Below are 27833 nucleotides of genomic sequence, written 5' to 3'. Positions count from 1 at the left end.
CTAAACCATCATACTTCAAAGAGGGCAATTGGTTTCTTGATTTTGCCCCCCTCTGAGCTGGGCATGTGCATAGAGGAAATGTCAGGCAAGGCTTTCCCAGCAAACAGAAACAAATAAGAAATCATGCTAAAACTTTTTGTTCAATATACTTAAATCAAAAGGTTAAAATACTAAAAAAGAATATTTTGAAATTAGGAAAGAGACACCACATAGAATGTATACTATTTACCACACAATATATGTTATTGCAGAAAATCAAGGCAGACGGCGTTAAACATACAAGTGTGAATATCAATATTTTTTTAAAAGAAAATTTAACACACTGTATAATAAAAGAGAGCATAAAATAAAACTGTACAATTTATACATTTTATACAGATTCATATAGCTATAAAGGATAGGGTTATTAAATAATTACAAAATGTTTTCGACATAGATACAATATGTGAATAATAATTTTTTTTTTAACAGATATATTTCTTTTTTAGTTTGGGATGAAGAGATACAGATGTTGACAATGTGAAATAAGCCTTATTTTCTTCCCTTTTTCAACTATTGTTGCTGCAACTTCCGAAAAAGAAATGAATGAATTGGACAATAATACAAGAACAACAAACACATGAATCACATATTAATTCATTTTTACATTAGACATTTTAGGACACTTTTATAGTTAGATATCAAATAAGCCTGTACTGTGTTATTCAACACATATGTTTGAAGGTTGTTAGCTCTGTTACAAGTAAAGAAGAGTTAAAGAAACGAACAGAAATACAAGAGAAGACGTTGCCAGACTATAACCCAGGAGACAAAAAGACAATACAAAGGGAATATCATGATATTCTCTATTAATCAAAGGAGCAGGCAAAATGAGGGTTGCTACAAAAAAATATAGGAGGAAGCAAGAATTGTATACTATTTTTATTTTAAAAATAATAATAATAGTACAGAGTACTAGAGACAATTACACAATCAAATGTTGGCCAACTGTATGTTTTATGATAGATGGCACCACAAACTGGACCACTATTGAGAATAAAAGGATTCTGGTGGGAGTGGTTTGTTTAGTTGCATCATTTCATGTTGACATAATTCAACCAGACGGAATCTTTTATGAAAATCCATATTTTAATTGTTCGAAATAGACACCAGAAATGAAATACTCGGAAAATTTGTTTTGCCCAATTGATCGTGGGCCCGGCAGCCGCTGTGCAGCGCCAGATCGACGAGGCTCTACCCCTTTAATCGTTGAACGCCTAACAGGGTAGCAGCAACTCCCATCTTTTAACATCTTTTGGTCTGACGCGGCCGGGGTTTGAACCCATGAACTCCCGGTAGTGAGACGGACGCTCTACCAACTGAGCCAACACACCGGTTTATACTGCGTTCAGTCAAAATTTATGCCTCCACCATTTTCAAATTGCGACCCCAAAATCTCATCAGGGATCCATTTCATAGAGATTTATGCTGATGAACACATTGCATATCCAAGTGAAGCACAAGATATCATATATTTCCACTATTTTTGTTAAGAGCTGAAATATTCAATTACTATACTGGCATATCATGCATAAAGCAGAACTTACATAGCAACATGTGTAAAGGGAAATTGAAGAGCAGTAGTGGGGGACATTTATATAATATTGACTGGTCTTGAGGGGAACATCAAATATATTGCCAGCAAAAGAATCATATTGGCCCGAGTCTTTAGACGAGGGCAATATGGGTCTTTTAAGGGCAATATGTTTGATGTTCCCCGAAAGAAGGGCAGTCAATATTTTTATTACCATCCAAATCAGATATCTAGAGCAAAAATCATGATAACAGCGATATCTTTTAAGAATAGAGTTCTGTTGTGTCATGATAATATCAGTGTCTAGGCTTTGCACTTTACCATTATGACGTACTTGCAAGCGCCCAGATCCAGCGTTGTCTTTATTATGACGTAGATCGTTGGTGCGCGGAACATTATGAAGCGTATCACTTCATTCGCATCCTCAAAGGCCCGGATGTGAGACCAGGGAAAATACAAAGGTATATTTTGCGTCGTCTCTGCATGCAAAGTCAATACGCGCATTGAGACCGAGGAAAATACAAACAATATACCTATCCCTTCCTGATAATAATAAAATACAGGGAAATACGGTTTTGTAAATGACCAGCTCAGATGTCTGATACGGGTGATAATATTAATTATTAGACTATGGAATAAGACACAGAATGTTAGTAACAATTGTTCAGACTTTATGCGTGTTAACAAAATGACATGGGCATGCATACATTTGCCAAAACAATGTAGAATTATCTTTTTTTGCATGAAAAGCATCAAAAAGCAAATCATGCCATGTCTGCCATGCACCAAAAAGAGAAAATAACCAGGATAATTCAAGATTGTTGGCTCTCAACTCCGTGAATTGCCTGGGTTTTGTTATTTTTTTAATATCTTTGCTTTCGTATTTTCTAAAACACACAAGCAAAAATAAAGGGGTTAGGAAAAAAGGGTGTACGGACCTACCACTTGTTGGTGTCTATTATTGCCATGCATGGGAGCAACATATCCTGCAATGGGGAAGGTAAGGGAACATGCGTGGTATGGAGGAACAGTTAAAGGGGGACATCAGGCAAAGGATTTGTCATGAAAGCGTATGGTAATAAACGGGGCTGCATATTTGCTTACTTATTTTGGGTATTCATTTTATCACCAGATGTATGCAACAATATGGCAATACATGTACATCTTCCCCAATGTATAAATATCAAACACTGTCAAGTAATATTCATGTACCACTTTTTTGGCTTGGACTATTAAAAGAGATGGGGAAGGGATATAAATGATATAAATGGGATGATATTTTACAAACTTCCTGGCAAGTTTGATTCAATTATTTATGGGAATGTTTGTGTTTCATATCATTTACAGGCGTTTTTCTTAATGGACTTGATATTGTCTTTTCATTAAGTTTCAATGTAACAATGTTTCAATAATATTGACATTTTCATGCAGCCCTAGTTAAACAAAAGTTATATCTTGATTTTATTGTCTACAACAAAGTAACTGGAGGCCCGTAACACAAAGGTTTGCAACTGACTGCTATTCCTCAAGTTCATTTTAATTGGTTAATGATCAGTTTCTTCACAATATTTGTTTCCAACAGGGATTTTGATCGGACAATGAAGTTTTGCAAGGGATCGCAAAACTTTGCATTATGGGACTGAGTCTAATAACAAGCAACAGCAACAAAAACAGCAACAGAAATCAACTTTCATTGTATTAACATGATAACGACACATATAGCAAATTTACAAACCACTTGTTTGTGCATGCATCAAGGTGTATAGTTCAATGTGAGTGCCATAAGTTTGCAGTAATTCTGAGGTGTATCCAGATGCTTTTTATTTACTGAGCATGTATTCAATGTTTCGGGCATCCTTCAAACCGACAAACTTTTTACATCTTAAACACCGGTGACTCTTTTCACCAAAATATTGCACAGCATTGTCGCACCAAGTCTGACTGAGTCTTAATAAGGTTTGTATAGAACTTAAGAATGTAAAGGATCGCATGCGTCAAAGATCAACAAAAAGGAATACATTTTTTATTCGTACCAGTTCCATGATCCATATCATCCATAGGCATTTCTTCATCGGAATCCCGTCGCTGTTGCTTCTTCTTCTTCTTGGATTTCTTTGGAGCGCGGTAGGGTGCGTCTTCATCCATGATGCGGTAGTACTTGGCCAATTTGACGGCAGCGATGATGGATGGGACGTAGAAGAAGACACACCAGCCAAGCGTGAACCAAAATGTGTTCTGGGAAAAAAAAATTTAAACACTTGTTTTAAACTTCAAACATAGTGAAAAGTCGACATATGTAACAGATGGTACAAGTAGTTGCAAACTTCAATGATTACATACTGTAAACTTTACATTAGTCTTTTTTTTTATAGTGGTCAACAACTATAAAACAGATTGCACGCTCAAATACGTAATTTAATGTTATGATGCTGTAAACTGAAATATATACATACTATAATTAACTCTTTTTTTTAAGTGACAAAGAACAAAAAATAAAATAGTTGGTACATGTGATAATGCATACTTAAAGATTAATAAATTGTTCACTTTATCTGCCATCGCATATTGTCACTCCAAGTACAAAGATAAATTTATTTGGATATTCTTAATATCTATCTAAATAGAATATGGTAAAAAGTATGTGGTATACAGGTAGCTAATAGAAATAAGTAACCGGAAAGATTCAATCTCTCTCAAGAGTTAGATACTATATTGACCTGTTGTCTAGGTTTGATATGTAGGAACACATAACATCTTCCTACGATTTGATGCAAAAAAAGTTCAGCTACGTTTCTGGTCTTCAAAAATGGTCAGAAAATTGGCCCTCTTATGCTTATTTATAAACAAGCATACAAGTTTCAAAGCAACTCAAAATTTGCCAGGATTCTTCTGTTTTTTGGTGGTCTTGTATTTTTCCAATTTTTCTTACAAAAAAATATTTTTTACTAAAAATACACATTCCAACAGAGAAAACATCTAATAGAAAAGGCATTACTATTGACTTCTGAAGAAATGACATGAAAAATCGAATACACAACAAAAATTGGATCCCTCTTCTGGACACCCTGCCAATTGAAACTTACCTGTATGTACACTTGATCTAAAAACAAAATTAACTATATTCACCCGTATTCTGAAGTCGAGTTTGACTCTGTGCTAAAATTATGGGAAATCATACTTTTCAAAGTTATTATATGTTTCTTATGTTTACTGCGCTCTTTCCTCATGCTTCAATGGTGAAGAAAATTATTTTGGTTATTATTCCCAGACAGTCATGAATGAATTGAGAGGCAAACCTACAGATAATTGGAACCTCTACTGTTAGAGCATTGTGTCCCATGTGGCTTTCCATACTTAAACAGAAACTTAGACTTGAGCATAGACCGAGTTTAAATCAAACCCGACTTTGGAATACAAGGGTCTGAGTGTTAAGAACATAATGAATCTCACCAATGAGGCTATAGGGTAGTCACATGTAAACTCAATAGAGCTGTCATAAAGAGATGAAATAAGCTTGCACTTGGCAAATTCATTTTCAACCTGCAGAAAATAAAAAATCACAATATATATACTTTTTTTAATGTAAAAAGATTTCATTAGAAAAATGATTCAAAACAAATATCTATTCTCTTCTTACTCATTCGTGAGAATATTACATCCCCTTGGACTTCGTAATCTGTCAAAATTAATATACTTTCTTGGCTTCTCCCACTACTACAAGTTTTCACTAACTTGAAAAAAAATTGTTGAGAGCAACGCCAGTGTTCTCTTTTGGTATACATGTAAAGTATATGAGAAGTGCTACATATCTGCTCTAAGCAGGGCAGATATAAATATGAACATTCCTTTCTTTTCTTTCACCACATTGTGTTGGCAGAATCTTCCAAATTTCTGAAATTTCCAAATAATTCTTTATCAAAAAGCAAATAAAAATTAATGAATACAAAGCATTGAAATATCTAGATTTTTGTCTTTCAATGTGGAAGGATCTATCTATGCCAACAATGTAGTGGCAATCATTCCTCAATTCTATGAAATAATGGGCTACTATTTTCAGTAAAAAAAAAAGTAATATTATTCTCATACCATATATATATATTTTTTTTGTTGCATAATCTACTTTTATATTGATTTATCATGCACAACATTCTAGGGTTTTTTTGTGAAACAATAAACATGCCATGGGATAGTTATAGTGCTTTACAGCTTACTCTGATTTTGTCTTCCCCTTCACATCATAGAAAGAAAGGAGCTCTTGTATAATTGATTTTGTATTAGAACTCGTAACACTGGAATACTGATTTTATTTCTACTAATTTCAGTATTGATATATATTGCATGTTCATATTAGAGAATATATAAAAAGTAAAAGATGAAATCATGAAATAAGCCTTCCCAATTAAAAATACAAGTCTTTCACAGAATAACAATAACAATAATAAATCCAATTTCAGATAACAAAATACAAAAGAGATAGTGAGTGTGTGACATCTATTGCTCCATCACTTAGCCTAGGATATTTCAAGAAAGTAAGGAAAACTTGACAATGTTGTAATGTTCTTATTTTACATGCTACTCTTGTTTGATTTTCTCTATTCATTCAAAGCAACTAGTTGCTGAGGTGGACTTGGTCTTTAAGAAAAAAAAAATATATATTTTAGCTGGTATGCACACCTGATTCTCAATCTGTTCAGAGTACTGGGTCCCATAGCCAAGAAGTCTGTTGGCATACTCCTCACTGATGTCAATGATCGCTTCTGAGGTAACGTTGCTTTCTATCGCAGCTTCCGCTTCTGTGATGGCAATATTGGTCAGGTTGATCTGTGAGTCCAACTGGGTCTCTAAAGCTTGTATGGTCATCAGTTGGCTCGATATTGCGGCCTGGCGATGAGGAAAAAAAGTGGTAATATCATATACACTGTACGTAGTACAGTTTAAAAAATCATGGGTGATTGCATAACATCATCAAACTTTTGCAGACCCACCCCCAATCTTTGGTCCAATTTTTTCTTTCAATTCATGCATTACCAAAGTCATGAACATTTGAACACAGTGTGAACTTTCATGAGAAGTAGAAAACAGAGACAAATAATTTCAGAAAGGTCCCTCATGCAGGGGGTAGGACATTAGGAATGTACATATTTAATGTTATTGCCCAGATGAAGTCTAAGCCAGGATTCCAACAGAAATTTGAAGGGAAAAAATCCATGACTTTTCCATGACAAAATTGCTGCTTTCCGTGACTTCCCGTGACGTCCCGGGAGTCATGTAGAATTTGGGATGTCGCAAAAGTGGGAAAAATGGAAATCATGAACACCAATTATAATAGCAGAGTAGGATCCCAGAGTATGAGAGTTGCAAGACACGACAAACTGGTAAGCTGCCATAGGCAAGAGGTAAATGCAATTCCATGGCTTTTTCCATGACTTTCCACAAATTTTCCAAATTCCATGACTTTCCATGACCACAAATTTTCCCAGGATTTTCCATGACTGTGGGAACCCTGCTAAGCACTAGTTCTTATCATATTTTGATGTGAATACAGGATCAGGGGAATGCTGCCCAACTTTGGCAAAAGGAAGCAAGTGACACATCAGTCAAATTTGAGTTATTGTTGTTCTTAAAACACCCTTTGTATGTTGCACGTTCAGGCAAAATTTGGGGAAGAAATGATCGTTCTTTGGAAAGATAATGAAGAAAATTTGCTGTTAAATTGCATTGACGCCTATGTAAATGACGAACATACATTGCTCATTTACAACAACTGATACTTTTGTAACTTGCTTCCTTTTGCCAAAGTATGGCAGAATGTTGAGTTGAGATCATGTCTCGTCTTTAATTTAAAATCTCACATGTTTCGGTTAAAAAAAAGATTCTCATAGCGTTAGGGCTAGATCCTGTATGATGTTATAAGATGTCATGCTAGTCTAGGCCTGACGTTACATGTTGATCTAACAGGTGAGTTAGATCTGAAAATTTTAAATTCCTTTTCAAATGTTCAGACTTCGATCAAACATTCAGAATCAGGGATTTGGGGTGTATTGCCAATCCACCTAATAAAACAAATAATGCATTGTTTTGTTGTGGAATAGGGCGGTTCCCATTCACCAAGTTTTTAATCAGTGTGATAGTGAAAATGTACTGAACCTGCAGCTGGCATTTGAATTTCACTATCTATAGCAAAACTTGATGCACTGGCCTTACCCTGTGACACTCATCACAGTGCATTATTTGCATTATAAGTACATTGGATAGCTTATGGGATACAAGAAAAATCCACTTGTTATAATTAACATTATTGCACTCCTCTATGATTCATGCAATTTCAGATCAAACTCGTGGAATATTTCTTGTATCCCATTCTGAGGCTTTCAATATAATACAAGTGTCTCACCCTATTCTGGGGCGGTATTCTGAAAGCTCAATTAGTGCCCAATTAGCATTTTGGTATTCTAAAAAGTCACTTTAGTGTCCCTTTCCTTATTTGGCAGGAGTGCGTCGCGCGCACTTGCAATAGTACGCATTATGACCGCACGAAGACTGGGCGCTGTGCTGCAAGCCAGCAAAGTGAAGAGACACTGCGCATTAAATGCTTCATTGTATGAGCGCATTTGATTGGCCAGTTCTGTTCAGTTGGGGTGTGGTCTCAAGGGAGTTAATTGAGCACTAATTGAGTTTTCAGAATACAAATTTAGAGGTCCATTAGCATTCCATTAAATAGGGGAACTTATGAGGAAATTAATGAGGAAACATATGAGACTTTTCAGAATAACTCCCCCCCCCCCCCCTGGCTGGATAACTTACTGCATTTGCCTCCATTGGTTCAACAATAGTCACTTGGATATTCGTGATGGCAGCTGCTGCTGCTCTAATATTAGGACCCTGTCAGGAAAAAAAGGAAATCAAGATCTTTTTTTTTTCATTTCAAGTATTATTTCCATATTACCACTATATCAAATAGAAAAACAAAAGTAACATACATACACAGGAATAAAACATATCATCGGTGACTATCAATTCTTTGTATCTCAAAGTGTAGACATTTCTAGGAGAGCTCAGAAGAAAATGCATTTTAGATTTCTGATGTTAATGGCGACAGCCTCATATTTGTCTGAAAACAATCTCTCCCAATTTCTGTGAGGATAACTGTCTAAACAAAAGATTAATTAGAAATGTAAACAAGTGGAACGCCTCTGGCAGTCTCGCCTGCATTACGCAATTTAATATAGCAGCAGTGCTAACTTTGAAAACTACTATAAAATAATCATTCACAAAAACATCATTCATATAATGACATAATACCACGTTCATTGGCCATAAATGACATTTGAACGGAGACTTAAGACTGTCAACTACACCCATGTCCACATTTCATTCACTCTATCCATAAACTTTCAAAGTTATGATGGCACTTCAACAATTACCCCAACATGGCCTAAGTTTATTGACCTTAACTGACCTTTGACTTGGTTTTGTGACCTGAAACTCACAGGGGATGTTCAGTGATGCTTGATTACTCTTATATCCCAAGTTTTATGAACTAGATCCATAAACTTTCAGAGTTAGGATGGTAATTCAACAAATACCCCCAACACGGCCAAAGTTCATAGACCTTTAATGACCTTTGACCATGGTCATGTGACCTGAAACTCGTACAGGATGTTCAGTGATACTTGATTACTCTTATGTCCAAGTTTTATGAACTAGATCCATAAACTTTCAGAGTTAGTACGGTAATTTAACAAATACCCCAACACGGCCAAAGTTCATTGACCTTAAATGACCATTGACCATGGTCATGTGACCTGAAACTCGCACAGGATATTCAGTGGTACTTGATTAACCTAATGTCCAAGTTTCATGAACTAAATCCATAAATTTTCAAAGTTATGATGGTAATTCAACAAATACCCCCAACTTGGCCACAGTTCATTGACCCTAAATGACCTTTGACCTTGGTCATGTGACCTGAAACTCAGGCAGGATGTTCACTAATACTTGATTAACCTTATGTCCAAGTTTCATGGACTAGATCCATAAATTTTCAAAGTTATGATAGTAATTCAACAAATACCCCCAACTTGACCAAAGTTCATTGATCTAAATGACCTTTGACCTTGGTCACGTGACCTGAAACTAAAGCAGGATATTCACTAATACTTGATTAACCTTATGCCCAAGTTTCATGAACTAGGTCCATATACTTTCTAAGTTATGATGTCATTTCAAAAACTTAACCTTCGGTTAAGATTTTGAAAATAATTTTCCCAACATGGTCTAAGTTCATTGACCCTTAATGACCTTTGACCTTGGTCATGTGACCTGAAACTCAGGCAGGATGTTCAGTAATACTTGATTAACTTTATGTCCAAGTTTCATGAACTAGGTCCATATACTTTCTAAGTTATGATGTCATTTCAAAAACTTAACCTTAGGTTAAGATTTGATGTTGACGCCGCAGCCGCCATCGCCGTCGGAAAAGCGGCGCCTATAGTCTCGCTCTGCTATAAAGGCAAGACAAAAAACGCTTAAGAATCAAAATCAGAATCAGAATATAGGGTTGAACTTAAATTCAGAATATCTATATCAGTATTCCCAGCATTTAAATCCTTTGAACCCTAAATTATTAGGGGCGGCAGTGACCCATACCCTGAATTATTTGCACGTATCGACCACATTCACAAACTCCCATGATTCGAGCCCCAACGGCATCTTCCCCCGCTAGTACCCGGACCGGGCCGGCTGAAGTTGTTTAGCTTCTTGTAGACCTACATGTAGTCTACAAACAGAAATATCAACTTTAGTGTCTGTTTTGGGCTCAAAATCACTGTTTTGACTAAAGTCAGATTTATTAATAGCTTTCACACAGTCAGTACGTGACTCGCCGCGTATTACACCGTGTATTACCACATATGCCACACGAGCAACCGCAGAAGAGTGGCATATTTTGGCCATTTTTATGCTGGAACCTTCCAAAATCAATACCAATCCTGACTGAAATCATTGATGAAATATCCCTACACGTACCAGAAAGATGACGTCATTTTTTAAAGATCACCTGACATTTAGAACCCATGTTTTTGAAGTCACATGGGTTCAAAGGGTTAAGAAAAAATTTCCCTGCTTTTACCTGATGGAGTTATTTAAATTCCATAATTCTTTAAATTCCTTTCCAGTTATGTGGTGCTACTCCTTTTTTGGGGCTTTTCAGTGTGCACAATCATAGTTAAAGGGCTCATCTAGGTAATGTACTACAACTATTTGAACTGTGGTCAAAGAGGCTACAGTAAAAAAAAACGCCAACACAATCCAATGGATGTTATTTTGATATGCCACAAAATATTATGGAGTCTGACTTCCTACTTTGGATTTTGGGGCCAATCAAATTCCCTTGACTTTTCTCTGATTTGACGAAATTTTTATCAAAATCCCTTTTACCCGACTGCAAAAAAATTGAAATAAATTTCCCTTACGGACCAGAGATAAATAAAGTGCACAATTATGACGATAAAATAAAATAAACAATAATCACACAGGATGATTAGATAAAGTCACTACTGAATTTTCTCAAGGAAAAAAAATGTACACTTACCTGAGCTGGGTGAGTAATAGCTAATGCTGTCAGATTATTTGCATACTCAGTTAGGTTGATACCAGTGATATCTTCATTCAGCTTTAGTGAGAGAATGAGAGAGAAGGAGAGAACATGGTAGAAATTGATGTTATGAAGAATTTCATGGAACAGCCTGACAGGTAGTCTCCTCCATTCCATAATGCATATATTTTCAATTCAGGAAACCAATCGTAACCCTTAAAAAAGGTGAAAAACAAACTAAATACATATGCTTTCGGCCATCTCTCGGCAAAGTCGCTTTGTGGAATACCCACCTGGCTATTAACTCAAAATTCAACAATATATCAAATCCAGTGGCCACAAAGTTAGCAATTCCCATTGAAAGGAAACACCTGGGGCCCGTTGCATAAAAGTTTTGCCATAAAAAACTCTGGCAAATTTTTTTGCCAGAGTTTTTTAATGTGTAATTTTCAATGGCATAATTTTGTTTGCCAGAGTTTTTGTTTATTTGCCAGAGTTTTTTTATGGCAAAAGTTTTATGCAACAGGCCCCAGGGGCCCAATTCATAAAGACTTACCACAACTATGGCAAATCTGGGGTCCAATTCATCAAGACTTCCAACATTTTTTGCCAATATTGTTACTACCATGTTAGCCTTGATTGTGATTGGCTGCTAAGGCTTATTAAGCTAGAAGATGCCATAATGACAAAGTTCTGTTGTAACTCTTTCATGAAAAGGGCCCACGTAGTGGGGAAAGATGAAAAAAAAAGAACTTTCTAGTTCAAGAAGGTAAGAGAAACAAGGTCCAATTCATTATGATTCACAGTCGCACTCACATTCAACCTATATGACCCCAAATAGCTCAAATATCTAGGCCGAACATCTGGGTATTGTCCCACCTATTCCTTTCTGTGTGCTGTGCATGTGATTCTTATTAGACCTGTGTCAGTTGCTTATACGTGTACTTTTAATGATACTCAAATTCTAACAAAAAAAACTCATTCTTTCGTAGGTAATAAGCTATAAATTTTAAATCAGTTGAAGGCAGTTTCTTCCATAATTCTGTCTTGGGACCACCAGAGTCCTATTGCATAAAAGTTACTATTCTGGTAACTTTGCAATCCAACGGTAACTACCATGTCACAATACTCTACAGCCAATCAAAATCAAGGATTCAAGTAAAGTTACTACTGAATGGCAAAGCTACCAAATAGTAACTTTTATGAAATAGGCCCCTGAATGGATTTTTATTGGCCAACAAGTGGCCAAAATTGCCTGATCTGTACACATGTGTATCTCACCAGTGCATTGTACTGAGTGTAGTTGATTGAACCCAAGTCTGTAGTATTTTTCAGTTTATCAAGATCATCTGTGAAGTCTCCAAACTGGAAGTCATAGTTGAGTTTATTGGGTTTGATACTATTGATGATCTTGTCGAATTCATCCTCAAGAAAATCCAGTTGCTAAAGTAACAAAACAGAAAAATTGATAATTATTAGTTTATACCCGAATGATTCAATTCTCTGTAATATACAGAGATACATGTGTTGGTAAGATTAAAACTTAATAATGATTGTACCTCTTACACGTATGTTACAAGGCATGGGAGTCAAAGGTGAAAGGTTACATTAATGCTGTCAAAACCATAAAGGTCATTAAGCTTTGGAATTGTATCTGAATATAGCAATACAATGGGTCAATTGCACAATTATGAAAGAGCTCTGGATGGACCCTCTAACCTACAGATTCCCAAGATCAAATCTCAATCAAGGTACTTGTTTGATATTGTCAAAACGATAAAGGTCAATAAGCTTTGGTATTCAGTACTGGAAAAGTCCATTATTTAAAAATGGCTACATGAATAAACTCTACAGTCTCCAATCTACAGATACCTGAGGTCAAAGGTCAAAGGGTACCTGTGTGAGGTTGCCAAAGTCATACAGAGCATCAAGCTTGAAGGCGGTGTAAGCTGTAGAACCGTTGCCACACTCTGTCAAGATCCCTGAAGCAGTCAGCGGGATGGATGAGTCCTGGAATACCAGGTCTCCCAGATAGTATCCTTCCGATATCGTGTTGGGCTCATCAATAGTCTAGAATATGATAAGATTGTTGTAGGAAACAAATAACACACAGCATCAAGGACACTAGTAAGAATTATACGCACCAGGTGGGTGTTTCATAAAGCTGTTCGGAAGTTAAGAGCAAATTTAAGAACAAATATTTCCAAAATGTGCCATGAACCTTATGACTCAGTGTGCGATTTCCATTAGCTTGGTAACAAAATATAAGAGAGGCTTTAAAAAAAATCATGAAGTAGTGCTGTTGCACAGCAATCGCATACCTGCTATCCCTGAAAGCCAAGAAATACTATTCCTTATCACTAAGAAATTCCCAGAAATAGGAATATATTCTTAAATTTCCTATCCAGTTGTACAGAAAAAAAATCAGACATAGAAACATACAGGTTAAAATGGCAAGTTTCTCTTCCCCAAAATAGGGGGAATTTCTATAGAATAGGAACAGTTGGCAGGTATTTCCTTCAAGAGGTTTCACACTGCCCCCCCCCCCCCCCCGATTGGTTGAGGTTTAATATCAGCTTGCACTCACCTTTCTCAGAAGGTCATAGGACAACAGAGGGTCACAGCTCAGAGTTGCCACAGACATGACACTGAAGGCAATGCATGTTATCAACATCAGGATCGGGGCAAAGAAGAAAGTGAAGAACACACCGCTGAAATGGAAAATAAAACAGAAGAAAATTTTATAAATAAATGTCATCTCAAATGGGTACATGGTGGTCTAGCTGCTCTGACTCGGTCTTTCAAACTCAAGGTGGTGGGTTCAAATCCCAGCCATGGCATGTTTTCCTTCAGGAAGAAATTTAACCACATTGTGCTGCACTCAACTCAAGTGAGCTGAATGGGTACCCAGTATGATTAATTCCTTGAATGCACTGCTGTTAAAGTAATAGCTTGAGCTAAAGCTGGGCAATACTGTTTTGTATCCTCTGGCAAAAAGCGATATATAAATTCACCTATAATTATACATGTACCTATCATTTTCATTATTATGTACAAGAAGCAATAAATCATAAATTCATATGATAGTTTACTAAATGGTGCCACTTGCCAGTTAGTTTTAGAGTGTGTATAGTGTCAATTTTCATATTTAAACAGCAACATGAATCATGATTTAAAACGCATTACAAAACACAGAACACAAACGCGATCAAGGGTGCACAGTTCAGTGTCAAAAATGTAAAGCTGATTATACGTTGATCGTCTCTTAATTTCCTGCTCTCGTTAGCGCAGTAAGGTTTGACCCATCACAAGAATTTTGAATTATGGCACATGCTTGTGTAGGCTTCCACTGCGAACGCAAATTTGAAGACATTTCAAAACTTAATCGTGTTCAATGTCGCATAACGTTGCATTGATCCGTGATGCTGAAGGTTGTAAATCTACGCTGATTGCGGTCTACATTTTCCTCCGAATCGCAAACTGAATAAGTTTCTTTTATGACCGCGAATGGAGGACATTGAACACACCCTTTCTCACTGGGTCTGAAAAGAAACTTGAGCATGTTAATGCCCCTTATGTGCTTAACAATATACAATGTAAAGAATTTGAAAAGGGAAGATGTCAAGGATGGAATTATAATGCCACAAACTGGCATCTCTGCTACCAAAGAAGATTTTTTGTAATATTGGAAAAAATGGCAATCAGCAAAGATTTAGAGGTTTCCACTGACAGTTGCGTCATGGAGGGTTTTGTTGGTCAGAATCTGTCTTTGATTTCACCCAAATCTGCTTCCTGCGGTGACAGATTGACAATAGGAAGTCTTAGAAAGAGACACAGGCTGGCGGATATTAGATGCACATCCCCACATACCCTCTGGAAAACAAACCTGCCACGTGATACTATGTGACCGCTGTCGGTGATCATGGAACCAAAATAACAGGAATTGAAACAAAAGGAAAGATTGCTGATGTATTCCTATGGTATCTTCCAAGGGAAATAAATGAAAAGCAGCGCTGATGCCAGGATTTGGATAATGTAATTTATTTCCAAAACATGAAATTCATTCGTTTTTAACCCGATCACTTATAATAATACGAGCCACTATCCAAAAAAGATTGTTTACTGTCTACGAAAGAAAAATGAATCATTTGTTATTCATCACCCCCCCTTTCCCATTTCAAATTGAATGCAACATACATGTACGGTACATGTACATGTTTACACCATGCTTGGCTTCAAACACAAGACTGCACATGAATGGTGACAGCTAATGGAAAGTTACATTTCTTGCACAGGTTAATGAACAAAGAATAATGTCAATAAACAGAAAATTCACAGACCCAATTGAATTGAATTGAAAATGTTCTTTCAAATATTGCATGTGGAAAACAAATGGCAGAATTAGTACAATTCACAACTGCAATGCATACTACATGCATGGTTCAAAAAGGTAAACTATATAAAATACAGAATATGATGTACAACACAACACCCACAAAAATCCTCTTTTTTTTTCCTTTTTTTTTAAGTGAAATATGCCTTTTAACAATGACAGCGGGGCATTAGTGTGATAATTTTCTTACTTATGCAGCCGATAGAAAGTACATCCTGTTTTCAGAGTGTATGAGTATTTGGGGATTAACATTCTTATTGCAAGAATGTTTAGAAGGATGTGTTTATTATTTTTCAAGTCAGTGTCACCAGCTATTCAAAAAAGGTGCGCAATAAATTCAGCATGGAAGTGCAGTGAGCATGTAAAGGAAAGTCAGATAATTCCAAAGCCAGAATTAAGAAGAGTTATTAAAGTAAATTGCTGCAACTAATTAAATTAATACTCCTAAAATGGTTTACAGGAGACCGAACAAAAAGTAGACGAAGTGGCAATTTACTATTGAAATTAATGGCTGGACATTTGTGAAAAAAAAAAATTTTAATAATAAAAATTATGAAGAAAAAAATATTACATGTAACCTAGTTAAAAAAATTGTATCTGTTTCATGACTCTCGTTTTTCTATTTCAAAGTTCTATAACCTCAAAAAATCAAAACAATGTACTAAGCATATAATATTGATCCATTCAAGAAGCAATATTCACAAAAATTGCCAGCCCAGATATTCGCTAGAAAACCATAAATCCCGCTGAGTCACCAATACGGCAAGAGGTCGTAATAGGAGACCAACAGGCTGAGTGGCTTATCCTATCAGACCATACTGACAGACATCTTTTGTGGTGATTCTACGCTTCATGTCTTGTGAGCTCCTGCACCTGTACTTGATGTTCAGGGCAGCATTCCATGAAGAGTTTTGTCAGTTATTTCCCCTGCCTAATTTACTCTCAGCCAATCGGATGCAAGGATTTCAGTAGCTTGTAACAGCTGTTGGTGCACAACACTGGGTGTTTGTTTCGTGAAATGGCATCCAGGTGTGAACACATCTGATTAGAGGTGCAGGTTGTTTTGTAATGTGATTAGGCAGGGATTATTAGAGAGGAATACAGGTGTATGATCTAGTAGAGGCAGGATTCATCACTGCAATGGAATATTGCCAACTGGTCTACAACTGCTACTTCCCGTTCCGTCTCAACCCACATGGTCCAATCCTAGTTTGCCTAAAACCAGTTAGTCTACTAACCATTTGGTCTAATTGCCATTTAGCCCATTTACCATTTTGTTTGATTTCTAGTTAAACTACACCCATTTCACCTATTATCGACTTGGTCTAACAACAATTTGTCTAAAGTGTTCAAAGTTCTGTCATGTTTTAGATCTTTAATTTTGAAGTCAGGTGATAAAATATTACATTAGGTTTGCTTCTCTGGGCGCGCCGAACATTGTAGTGTTGTTGTCTACAATCGTCACTAAGCATGAAGGAGTACGTCATACGGTGGAGTTCACTAACTTTTGAGCACAACTGTATATGGTTAGATGAATTGTTTATGAACCACAAGTTTTATTTGACAAAGTAAAAGTTAATAAACTAGACCAATCAATAAAAAGGGGTGATAATTGCTAGTGCACAAGTCTTCATAGCGGTACCTTATCAAGAACACTTGCTATGAAAGCTAATCATTGGCTGGCACCCTCTACATTTCCAAGAAATCCTCCCCCCCCCCCCCCCCCCCCCGAATGACAGACCACAGCAACTGCTTGAGATGGTCACAGGAAACATTAGCCAATGGTCAATTGTCCAAGGACACATTACAGACACTGACTTCTCTTGCATCTCTTCTGTATGATACTGATAAGGAAGTGAGTATGGACAACATCAGGCAACTGTTTCACAAAACTTGGCATTCAATGGGAATTCAACAGGCTACTACAACAAGCTACTGAAATAATGCCAAATGATTGGCTTGGAGTTGATTTGTCATTAACTTTTAGCATTTGGGATTGTTAGGTGAAAATGGGCCGAGGAATCTCAACATTCTCATAAATCAGAACATGACAGTGAAGGTGTCATATTTGAGAGAAGGGAATAATCATCTTTGGCAATGAAGAGACATTTCTACAGAGCAGGATCCCTAGGGGTGCTGAGGAAACCACCAATTAATCTCCTGATAAGATTTTTAAACAGCAGGAGTTCAGCACTCCATACACCTCATATATCAGGGCACCGTTTCATGAAATTTTATATTCAATGGTAAGTTACAGGCTACTGTCACACGCTACCAAAATGGTGCCATATGATTGGCTGGGAGTTGTAATGTCATTACATTTTAGCATTTGTGATTGATAGATAAGTTTTGTGAAACCAGGCCTTGGATGCTTCACATATTAGAACCCCAAAATGATGTCTATTTGAATATAAGTTAATGGGTTCTTAGGTCATTTCACACAATTGAGCAATGGAGATGTTGGATGGTATTGTTGAGAGTTCTTCAAATCTTGGGACAAACATGATAAATCAGAACTGACTCTCTATCATCCTTGCCCAAGGCATGATATGGAGGAGATCCATGTCATTGTTACAAACAGTTGATATGTCAGGCATCAATACCTGAGTTTGGGTATGCTCAACTTCACTGTACTGATTTTACCAAGAACATGAAGCAAGATTTTATGATGTACTTGGCTATCTGTCCACTTGCGATGCAAACATAATCAAAAAGATTATAATCAAATGAAATGTCCCACGTTCAGGATATCAACTTGTAAAGTGGCAATAGTACAAGTCAGTGATTCACAAAAAATTGTTACAGATTACTCAGATATTAAACAGGAGTGTTTCATGAAGCAAATAGTCAGTGATTTTCAATGACTAATTCATTATGAGCCAATCGGATGCAAGGATTTCAGTAGCTTGTAACTGTTATCAGTGAAACTCACTGACTAATCATTTCATGAAATGCTTGCTCCCCAGGCCAGGGTCGATAAGCAGGTATATTACTTACGCCATGAGGACGTTGCCACCAGCATTGGACATCCTAGACCTCTCCATAGGATGGACATTCTTGTAGGAGAAGGTGCCCATGGTAAGACCAATCAGGTTGAACATGATGATCAACAGGACTGTACAGGTCACACCTATCAGGGCATAGTATCTGTAAAGCAAAAGAATTAAGAAATCTTAGAACACATCATCTGGGAAAGGTCACAACTACAATGGACCTTTCCATAGAATGGACATTCTTGTAGGAGAAGGTGCTCATGGTAAGACCAATCAGGTTGAACATGATGATCAACAGGACTGTACAGGTCACACCTATCAGAGCATAGTATCTGTAAAGCAAAAGAATTAAGAAATCTTTAGAACAAATCATCTGGGAAAGGTCACAACTACAATGGACCTTTCCATAGAATGGACATTCTTGTAGGAGAAGGTGCCCATGGTAAGACCGATCAAGTTGAACATGATGACCAACAGGACAGTGCAGGTCACACCTGTCAGAGCATAGTATCTGTAAAGCAAAAGAATGACGAAATCTTTAGAAAAAATCATCTGGGAAAGGTCACAACTACAATGGACCTCTCCATAGAATGGGCATTCTTGTAGGAGAAGGTACCCATGGTAAGACCAATCAGGTTGAACATGATGATCAACAGGACTGTACAGGTCACACCTATCAGGGCATAGTATCTGTAAATCAAAAGAATTAAGAAATCTTAGAACACATCATCTGGGAAAGGTCACAACTACAATGGACCTTTCCATAGAATGGACATTCTTGTAGAAGGTGCCCATGGTAAGACCAATCAGATTGGACATGATGATCAACAGGACTGTACAGGTCACACCTATCAGGGCATAGTATCTGTAAAGCAAAATAATTGAGAAATCTTAGAACACATCATCTGAGAAAGGTCACAACTACAATGGACCTTTCCATTGAATGGACATTCTTGTAGGAGAAGGTGCCCATGGTAAGACCAATCAGGTTGAACATGATGATCAACAGGACTGTACAAGTCACACCTATCAGGGCATAGTATCTGTAAAGCAAAAGAATTAAGAAATCTTAGAACACATCATCTGGGAAAGGTCACAACTACAATGGACCTCTCCATAGAATGGACATTCTTGTAGGAGAAGGTACCCATGGTAAGACCAATCAGGTTGAACATGATGATCAACAGGACTGTACAAGTCACACCTATCAAAGCATAGTATCTGTAAAGCATAAGAATGAATGAAACCTTTTGGACACATCGTCTGGGAAAGGTCACAACTCCAATGAACTCCTAACAGATGGACATTCTTGTAGGAGAAGGCACTCATGCCAAGGCCAATTAGGTTGAACATGATGGTTAGCAATATCGTACAGGGAAACATTTCATGAAACAAAAACTGGTAGTCGGTCATTTTTCACTGACAATAATCACTCTGAGCCAATCAGATCCAAGGATTTCAGTAGATTATAACAAACAGTCGGTGAAAATCACTGTCTACTGTTTTCGTGACACGTTCCCCAGGTCTCATCTGTCAAGGAATACTGCCTTTAAAGCAAAACATTAAATCAAACCTTCAGGTCACATCATCCGACTGAGGTCAAAACTAAAGAAGACCTCTCCAATGGATGATTATGATCGTTACCACAGCAAATATAGCTTAATTAAAACGCGATACTTACACATATTGCTGGTAAACCTCAACATCTCCCCAAGAGTCATCCAACGTTCCTTTTGCATCTGAAAGTGTTCCAACAAGCTAATTTATATGATAAGAGAAAAAAAGAGAAAAAGCTAAATTAATGAACTAATCAGTGCACAGGTAAACATATAAACAAAGATGGTACTTGAGAGACCTCTTGAAGACAATTTACACATCGAAACCCATACATGAAGATTCTCCATTCCCTTTTGGAATTGTTGATATTGTTTTCATTTTGACGACCATAAACAAGAGTGCTTTAACCAGCTGGAGACTGAGCCCACATTTATAAGCAGGGCTCAGTCTATGGAAATTATGTGTTATAGCATAAATCAGACAGTCAGGCGATGGGAGGACTGAGAACTTTACATACTCTCCACAGGACCTACTTAAATGGGATTACTGCCCTTCTGTGAGGCACTTACTTATTCCAATCCAGGAGAGATTTATCAACATACAGGTTCAACAAGATCAGACAACCTGCCTTGATTTTTACTGCTGAGAAGCATGAGTATATCTCTGTTACTACAGTGAACGGTCAGATAGATCTTTCTACAAGTCCTCTTAAAAAACATTCCCTAATCCACTGGATTATATGACCAGGGGGGCCGTTTTATAAAGCTGATCATAAGTTAAGAGCGACTTTAAGAATGACTGGTGATCCTTTCTTGTGATAAATGATATTGGCCATTAAATGTTCATTGGTGATTATTTAGAGCGTAAGAAAGGTTCACCAGTCGTTCTTAAGGTCGCTCTTAACCTATGAACAGCTTCATGAAACACCCATCAGGGTGGGGTTCCTTAGAATGACTGGTGATCCTTTCTTGTGGTTAATTATACACACCAGATCACCAGTTCTTGACTTACAAACAGGTTTATGAAACATCCTCCATGGTGGCAGTTTATAAAGTAGTTCGTAAAGTCAAGCATTACTTTAGGTTCGACTTTATGCATGACTGGAAGGAGGTCTTAGGGGCTAAGTCAGCAACGTGGGGATACTGTATATCATGTAGCACAAGTACAGATCACCAACCGTGCGTACAGTCATTTTTGATTTACAAACATCTTTATAAAACACCAACCAATGCTTTATTCACAACTTCTTTGTGAAACAGTCTCTTATGTGTGTTATCAAACTGAAAAAGTCGCTTATTCCTGTGAGTCAAAGCAACAGAAGAGCAAAGGTTGTGCTCTACTCACATCTGAAATTGTATTGTTGATGTCATTAAAGTTGCTTTTGACTTCTTTCTCTGCTTTATCAAGTTGGTCCAAAGCTTCCTGGACATCATCTTGTGTCATTGTGTTGATTTGGTTTGGAATGTCATCAAGAACAGCATTGATCTATTTATCAAAACAATAAGAAATGAAAACAAAGACATGTTGAATGTGAATATGAATGAACATGCACATGTCCACATTTACAGAGAGTATGGTTGATAGTTTAAAGATGTAAAGATATACTGCGGTATTGAGATTGAAAAAGAAACACAATGCTAATATAATTGTGATAAAATGTCTTTCATTGCTGAAGAAAAAACAAGATTGGAAAGACTTGATGGTATCTCTAGTTCATTTTGCCATAAGTATTCTTCATATAAAACAAACTGAAGTTTTCCATAAAGGTCACTTGGATTTTACAACACTAGAAAAATAACCGCACTCGATAATTCAATAATTTTTATCCTTAAATGTGAATTTCATAGATAAATCCAATGCAGTCGCTGAATTATTTCCTCCATTTCCAGCCACTGAATAATATCAAGTCCGTCTTTCGATGTGGCTTTAATAAAACTGGATCAATCTCAACCCCGCAGCTTCCTTATTGTTTGTACATAAACTCTGGGGATTTTAATTCAGTTTCGCTCATGAATAATTCACTTTGTTCGCTGCTCCCACTGGCATTGACATTGGACATAGAAAAGAAGATTGAAAGGAATCAGCGTGAACTTTCATTGCACACTCATAGACATGCATCATAAGGTCTCTATTATCTCATCATCAAAGACACAAAAAGAATGTGACACAACATGTTGAAATTATTTCAACTGAATAATATGTTTTAATGCAATATATATGAATCTAATCCTATTCTATTGGTGTGAAACACACAGCTAGAAAATTGTAATATATACCTTAATAGTGCATTATATCCTGGACACTATAGCGTAAATTCATAATGCAGTTGAAAATTGACAATATAGGATAATAGGTCAAAAGATGTATTAAAAAAAGTGGACACATGCTTCTTTTTTAAGTGACTTTCTCTGCTTATGATATTAGTACCTACATGAATGTATGTACATGTAGGAAGCCATCTTAAATTGTGTACCATGTTGAGGTTCATGTAATTGCATGGGGTCTAACTTAGTTAAGTATTAAAAAAGTGTAAATGCAGATATTTATACATGTATCTGTATGTGGGGCGAAATACTTCTTCACTGATAAGGCTTTTATTTGTTATTTGTAATAAACCTATAACTATATTACTAATATTAATCATTACATCAGTACAGAGAACATCATGTTTTTTTATCTGGTAGATTACAGGGGTGTGTTTACATAGATACATATACTGTAATTTCTTTGTGAAAATGCTTTAGAATTTAGTGATGGTTATAGATTAGGAGGAGCAATTTCAATAGTATCGCAGTAATCTCTTTTTAATATTGTACTCTCATGTTGTGTTGGAAGTCAGGTTTGACAGGTCAATGGCTTTTTTCAACTCGATGTATCCACTGCAGTTTTACTATGTATGTTTTATCCTTTGTCAATTTTGTTTATTGTTGCAATTAAGATTGTACAGTTTAATTTCTATATTGTTTAATCTTGGACAATTGTCTTTTTATGGATGCCAAATAAATGCAATTAGAAAATGAAATTAACCAGAAGTGTCCTGGGATCAAGGTTGCAGAACCGGGATTGCCGATGACTCAACGGGGGAAGAAATGATGACACAACAGGGCTGGAAAGGATTCGAAGAGTTACTTGGGTAAAAAGCTACTGGAGATGTGGTCCAGGGTGGTAGGCAGGAAAGTAGGGTGCAACCTGGTTCCTGATGGGGTAATAGAGAGGAACCACTATCACACCCCTGAGGAGAGGGGAGAAGGGGGTGGTGAGATGGTTAGAAAAAAGGGGGATAGAGCGAGAATGGTGCTGAAGAGGTGGTGCACAGGAGTAAACAGGAAAGGAGGGTGCAAAATGGTTCCTGTCAGAGAGGTTCATGATGGGGGTAAGAGAGATGAACAACAATCACACCTCTGGGGGGAGGGGAGAATGGGGTGGTGAGATGGTTAGAAAAGGGGAGATGGTTAGAAAAAAGGGGATAGACGAGAATAGTGCTAGAGAGGTGGTCCAGAGGAGTATACAGGTACAGAAAAAAGGTGCAAAATGGTTCCTGTCAGAGTACCAAGTCGAAGAGAGAGGTTGCTGATAGGGTAAGGAGGAACCACATTCACACCTCTGGGGGGGGGAGAAGGGGGGTGGGTGATGGAGTGGTATGAATTTGGGGAATAGATATAAAAGGGTAATAGGCAGGAAAGTAGGGTGCAAAATGATTCATGAAAGGGTAAGAGAAAGGAACCAAGATCACAGCCCTCTAAGGGAGGAAGGAGGGGGTGTGTGATGGAGTGGTCTGAAAGAGGGGTTAGATCAAGGATGGTGTTTATAGAGAGGTGGTCAAGAGGGGTATGGAGAGGCGAGAGGAGGGTGCAAAATGGTTTTTGAAAGGGTAAGAGATAGGAACTACTGTCACACCCGAGGGGAGAGAAGGGGGTCGTGGAATGGTTCAAAAGAGATAGGTATATTGATAATGGTGCTAGAGGTGTGGACCAGAGGGATAGACTGGTAAGATGGGTGCAAAATGGTTCCTGGTAGGGTATAAGTAAAGGCGACCGCACACCTTACGATTGGTCTGCGAACCGATTTCAAAATAAAATGTTGTAGAATTTGATGCTACATGTAATATTGAGACTTGAAATATCTTACTGTGTAATGTTCGAAATCATCATACGAATACCTATGTTCAAATCTGTGACTATGCTATCATCCTTCGAATAAAAGCAAATTTAATATCTAGTCGTAATGACGTCATAGCAATCGTACATTTGGCCTTTACTCCAAAATAAAGGTTTGCAGTCTTTCAAAATAGTTATAGTAGTATTCTTTCAATTAATTTTAACCTCAAATAAAATGATATGTTCCATTCACATTTTCAGAAAATGAGCAAAGTGCGATTTGTTCCAAAATCAGATCGTGAACAGTCGTAGGGTGTGCGGTGGCCTTTAGACGAACCACTATCACACCCCTGAGGGGAAGGGGAAAGGGGGTGGGTGATGGAGTGGTGTGAAAAGGGGGTATAGATCTAGAAGGGTTAATGTGTGGATGTGGTCCAGATGGGCACGCATGAAAGAAGGGTGTAAAATGGTTCCTCCCGACATTGGTCAGTTTGTGAAAGGGCAAATCGCTGCTTGGTCTACACCTACATAGTCTAATTTCCATTTGATCTCATCCTTCATGGTCTAATCTTTGTTCATTTACTAGTTCATCTACTTACCATTTGGTCTTGCTATTTAGCCCATTAACCATCTTGTTCAATTTCCAGTTTGGTTATATCCATTCCATGTTATACTATCAACTTGGTCTAACACCACTAAGTCTACATTTTTAGATGAACCGTTTGTGTACGCAATATTTAATTTGACAAAGTTCAAAATAGTTAGCAAATCAAGTGGAACTTAGACCATTTGGACATTACCATATATGCATTTACGCAAGCATTAGACAAAGTGTAATGTACACCAAACAACAATCGGATCAAATCAATTGTAGGGTTCAGTTGCAGGCAAAAATTTGTGGCATCATGAATTTAATCATACAGAGTCATCAAAAATAAAATGTACAGTAAACATAGATCAGAACCAATCTCTTATGTGACTTTGTATATTGGGAGAAAATTTACGGAAGAGAATATAGAGCAAAAGAATTTGGTCAGTACACTATCAAAGATCCCATCTCAGATAAGACTGTGCAGCGTATCTCCTGCTCTTTGTTCTTATTTTCCGTTCTTTTTTTTCTCTCCTGGAAACAGGAATTTCTGCAGACAGAGATAAAAAGAAGTTGTACCATCAAAGAGGAATATTCTCAGAAAATCTCGGTCCATATCTTCTGAATTAATTAGTGCTTGTCACCATCGCTTTCCACTGTTCCATTCAAAATGAAGCCAAGAATTCCCAACAAAGAATACAGAATCTTTATCTTGACACACACAAAATGACTGAAAGGTTAATCGAAAGCAGATATTAAAGGTCAAGTCCACCCCAGAAAAATGTCGATTTGAATATATAGAGAAAAATCAAAATCATTATGCTGAAAATTTCATCAAAATCGGATGTAAAATAAGAAAGTTATGACATTTTAAAGTTTCGCTTATTTTTTCACAAAACAGTGAAATGCCCAACTCAGTGACATGCGAATGAGACAGTCAATGATGTCCATCACTCACTTTTTCTTTTGTTTTTTATTGTTTGAATTATACAATATTTCATTTTTTACAGATTTGACAATAAGGACCATCTTGATTGAACCATATAGTATTAAACAATGCTAATTGCACATGTTCAGGGAGGAATTAAATGTTGTTTCACACGACAACAGGGAGAAAATTAGCATATTTCATATAATAAAATACATAAGAAATAGTGATGTCATCAGTCTCCTCATTTGCATGTGTGTGTGTATTTGAGTTTTGTCAGACGTGTATCAATCAGATATGATTATTTACGTCTGGGACCGACCTTTAACGTCACCATCCGAAAGACGTGACCAGGGCTCGAACCTCTGCATCAATTTGTAACTTCCCTGCATAGCTTGGAGTACAGGCGCACGCCACAACGCCCTCATTTGCATACTGACAAGGATGTGAATATAACTATTTGTGAAATTAAGCGAAACTTTAAAATGTCATAACTTTGTTATTTTACATCCGATTTTGACGAAATTTTCGGTGTTACGCTTGGTGGATTTTTCTCTTTTTATTCGAATCAACTCTTTGTTGGGGTGGACTTGTCCTTTAAATGCGGTCTTCTTTCATAGGAGTCTATCATGGAACATATTAGGCACTGTCACACAAAGCTTTAATGAGAGATCATAAGATTGATATTCACCACTGATTTACATTGGGGTCCGTTGAACTCTGTTCTACGTTTAATCGCTAAGCTTTGTGCAATGTACAATCAGTCATGAAAATCAATTGTGAGGTCAATAGGTAAAGATAAATACCAGTTGTGGTCACGATCTCAAAAGGAGTTCGAACAGAATCCAATGAAATTACCACCAAAGTGTTTGTATGTATAAATGAAAAATATGTGCTAAATAGCTCTGGAAGAAAATGCGTAATTGCTAAGAATTGAGCAAAATAAGCACGGAATTCCATCAAAAGTCAGGGGAGGGGGGGGGGGTTACGCAATATTAATACAATGTCCTACATATGCTTTTCTGTGTTAGTGATCATCAGAATCATCAATTTTGAGCTAAGATATTCATGATTTTACAAAGATAAATTTACAATAATGTACCAGATCTCAATGTACATAATATTTGACAATCAACCTTGATTTAAAATATTTCTCATGAAACAATTGTTTGCTGCAACTACTGCCTTTTACCTTCAAGCTTTGTATCACATGCATCAGATACTCTGCATGTTCCACGAGAGACTGGAGAAAAAGAGGTCTTTAGAAAACTGCAACTAAGGTACATTTACAAGGAAAGGTCTCAATACATGTACATGTAGGTAAATTTCATTTCATGAATTATAGAAAGTTGGGGGAGTTGAGGGAGGGGTGGACCAAATGCTATCAAATTGTGAATTAGAATACATCAGATAGAAAAGGTAAATATATCAAACAATTACTGCTAGGTCTATTAAAATGGCTGCAGAATCAGAATTGAAGCTTCGGAGAGATCTCAATTTTTTTAACTTGGACCCTCGCAGTTTGCACAGTTTTAACATCACCTCAGAAAAATGGTTTAATCAAGCCCACTCAAGCATTCAAATTGCATATATTCTAATAATATGTTACGAAACCCACTGCACTGTTTACATTAAAGTAGGGGGAAACCCTGGTGAAGTGGTCATTCTGCACACCTCTAATTAAATAATTGTAATTTAATAATTCTTCTAATTAATAATGTAAAGCGCATAGAAATCTCGATAAAAAGTGCTATATAAGTACAATATTATTATTAATTGTATCAAAAGGAGGGAGCCGTGGTCCAATGTTTCAGTTCGCTTTTCTCCTCTAAGGTACAGGTGATGCCAACCAAAAACAATCATTTTCAGACAGACATTAGACTTAAAGACACCTTTAAAAAAAGGAATTTCACATTTTCTGTTTCCATATTTTGATTGGGAAAGCAGTTTCAAAGTGAAAATAAAAGCAGGAAACAGCAAACTTTAACCAGAAATTGGAAAATGAGGGGGAAAAGAGGGATGGGTTAAAATGGATACCTAGGGATTGTACTGATGAAACAGGAAAGAAGACAATAAATCAAATATTGCTGAAACCACAATTCTAAAGG

The 27833-nt window shown here is 36.9% G+C and overlaps 1 protein-coding gene across 2 annotated transcripts in view; it reads right to left on the bottom strand.

Moving 5' to 3' along the window:
• Positions 1–27833, bottom strand: part of LOC129272518 (prominin-1-A-like) — a 64495-nt gene that overhangs the window by 19243 nt on the left and 17419 nt on the right. Inside the window, exons 6-17 of one of the 2 annotated variants that reach the window (XM_064107615.1) lie at positions 21456–21596; positions 20236–20312; positions 18559–18708; positions 13756–13879; positions 13065–13238; positions 12450–12611; positions 11166–11246; positions 8378–8455; positions 6248–6454; positions 5024–5113; positions 3607–3808; positions 2512–2559 (exon numbers count right to left, since the gene is read on the bottom strand). In XM_064107615.1, the coding sequence (XP_063963685.1) occupies positions 2512–2559; positions 3607–3808; positions 5024–5113; positions 6248–6454; positions 8378–8455; positions 11166–11246; positions 12450–12611; positions 13065–13238; positions 13756–13879; positions 18559–18708; positions 20236–20312; positions 21456–21596 (1534 nt within the window). The remainder of the gene's footprint in view (positions 1–2511; positions 2560–3606; positions 3809–5023; positions 5114–6247; positions 6455–8377; positions 8456–11165; positions 11247–12449; positions 12612–13064; positions 13239–13755; positions 13880–18558; positions 18709–20235; positions 20313–21455; positions 21597–27833) is intronic. The other variant, XM_064107616.1, reaches the window with a different exon arrangement.

The sequence above is a fragment of the Lytechinus pictus genome, chromosome 12 (genome assembly GCF_037042905.1).
Source record: "Lytechinus pictus isolate F3 Inbred chromosome 12, Lp3.0, whole genome shotgun sequence".
Taxonomy (NCBI): domain Eukaryota; kingdom Metazoa; phylum Echinodermata; class Echinoidea; order Temnopleuroida; family Toxopneustidae; genus Lytechinus; species Lytechinus pictus.
This window is presented reverse-complemented; position numbering and strand designations above follow the sequence as displayed.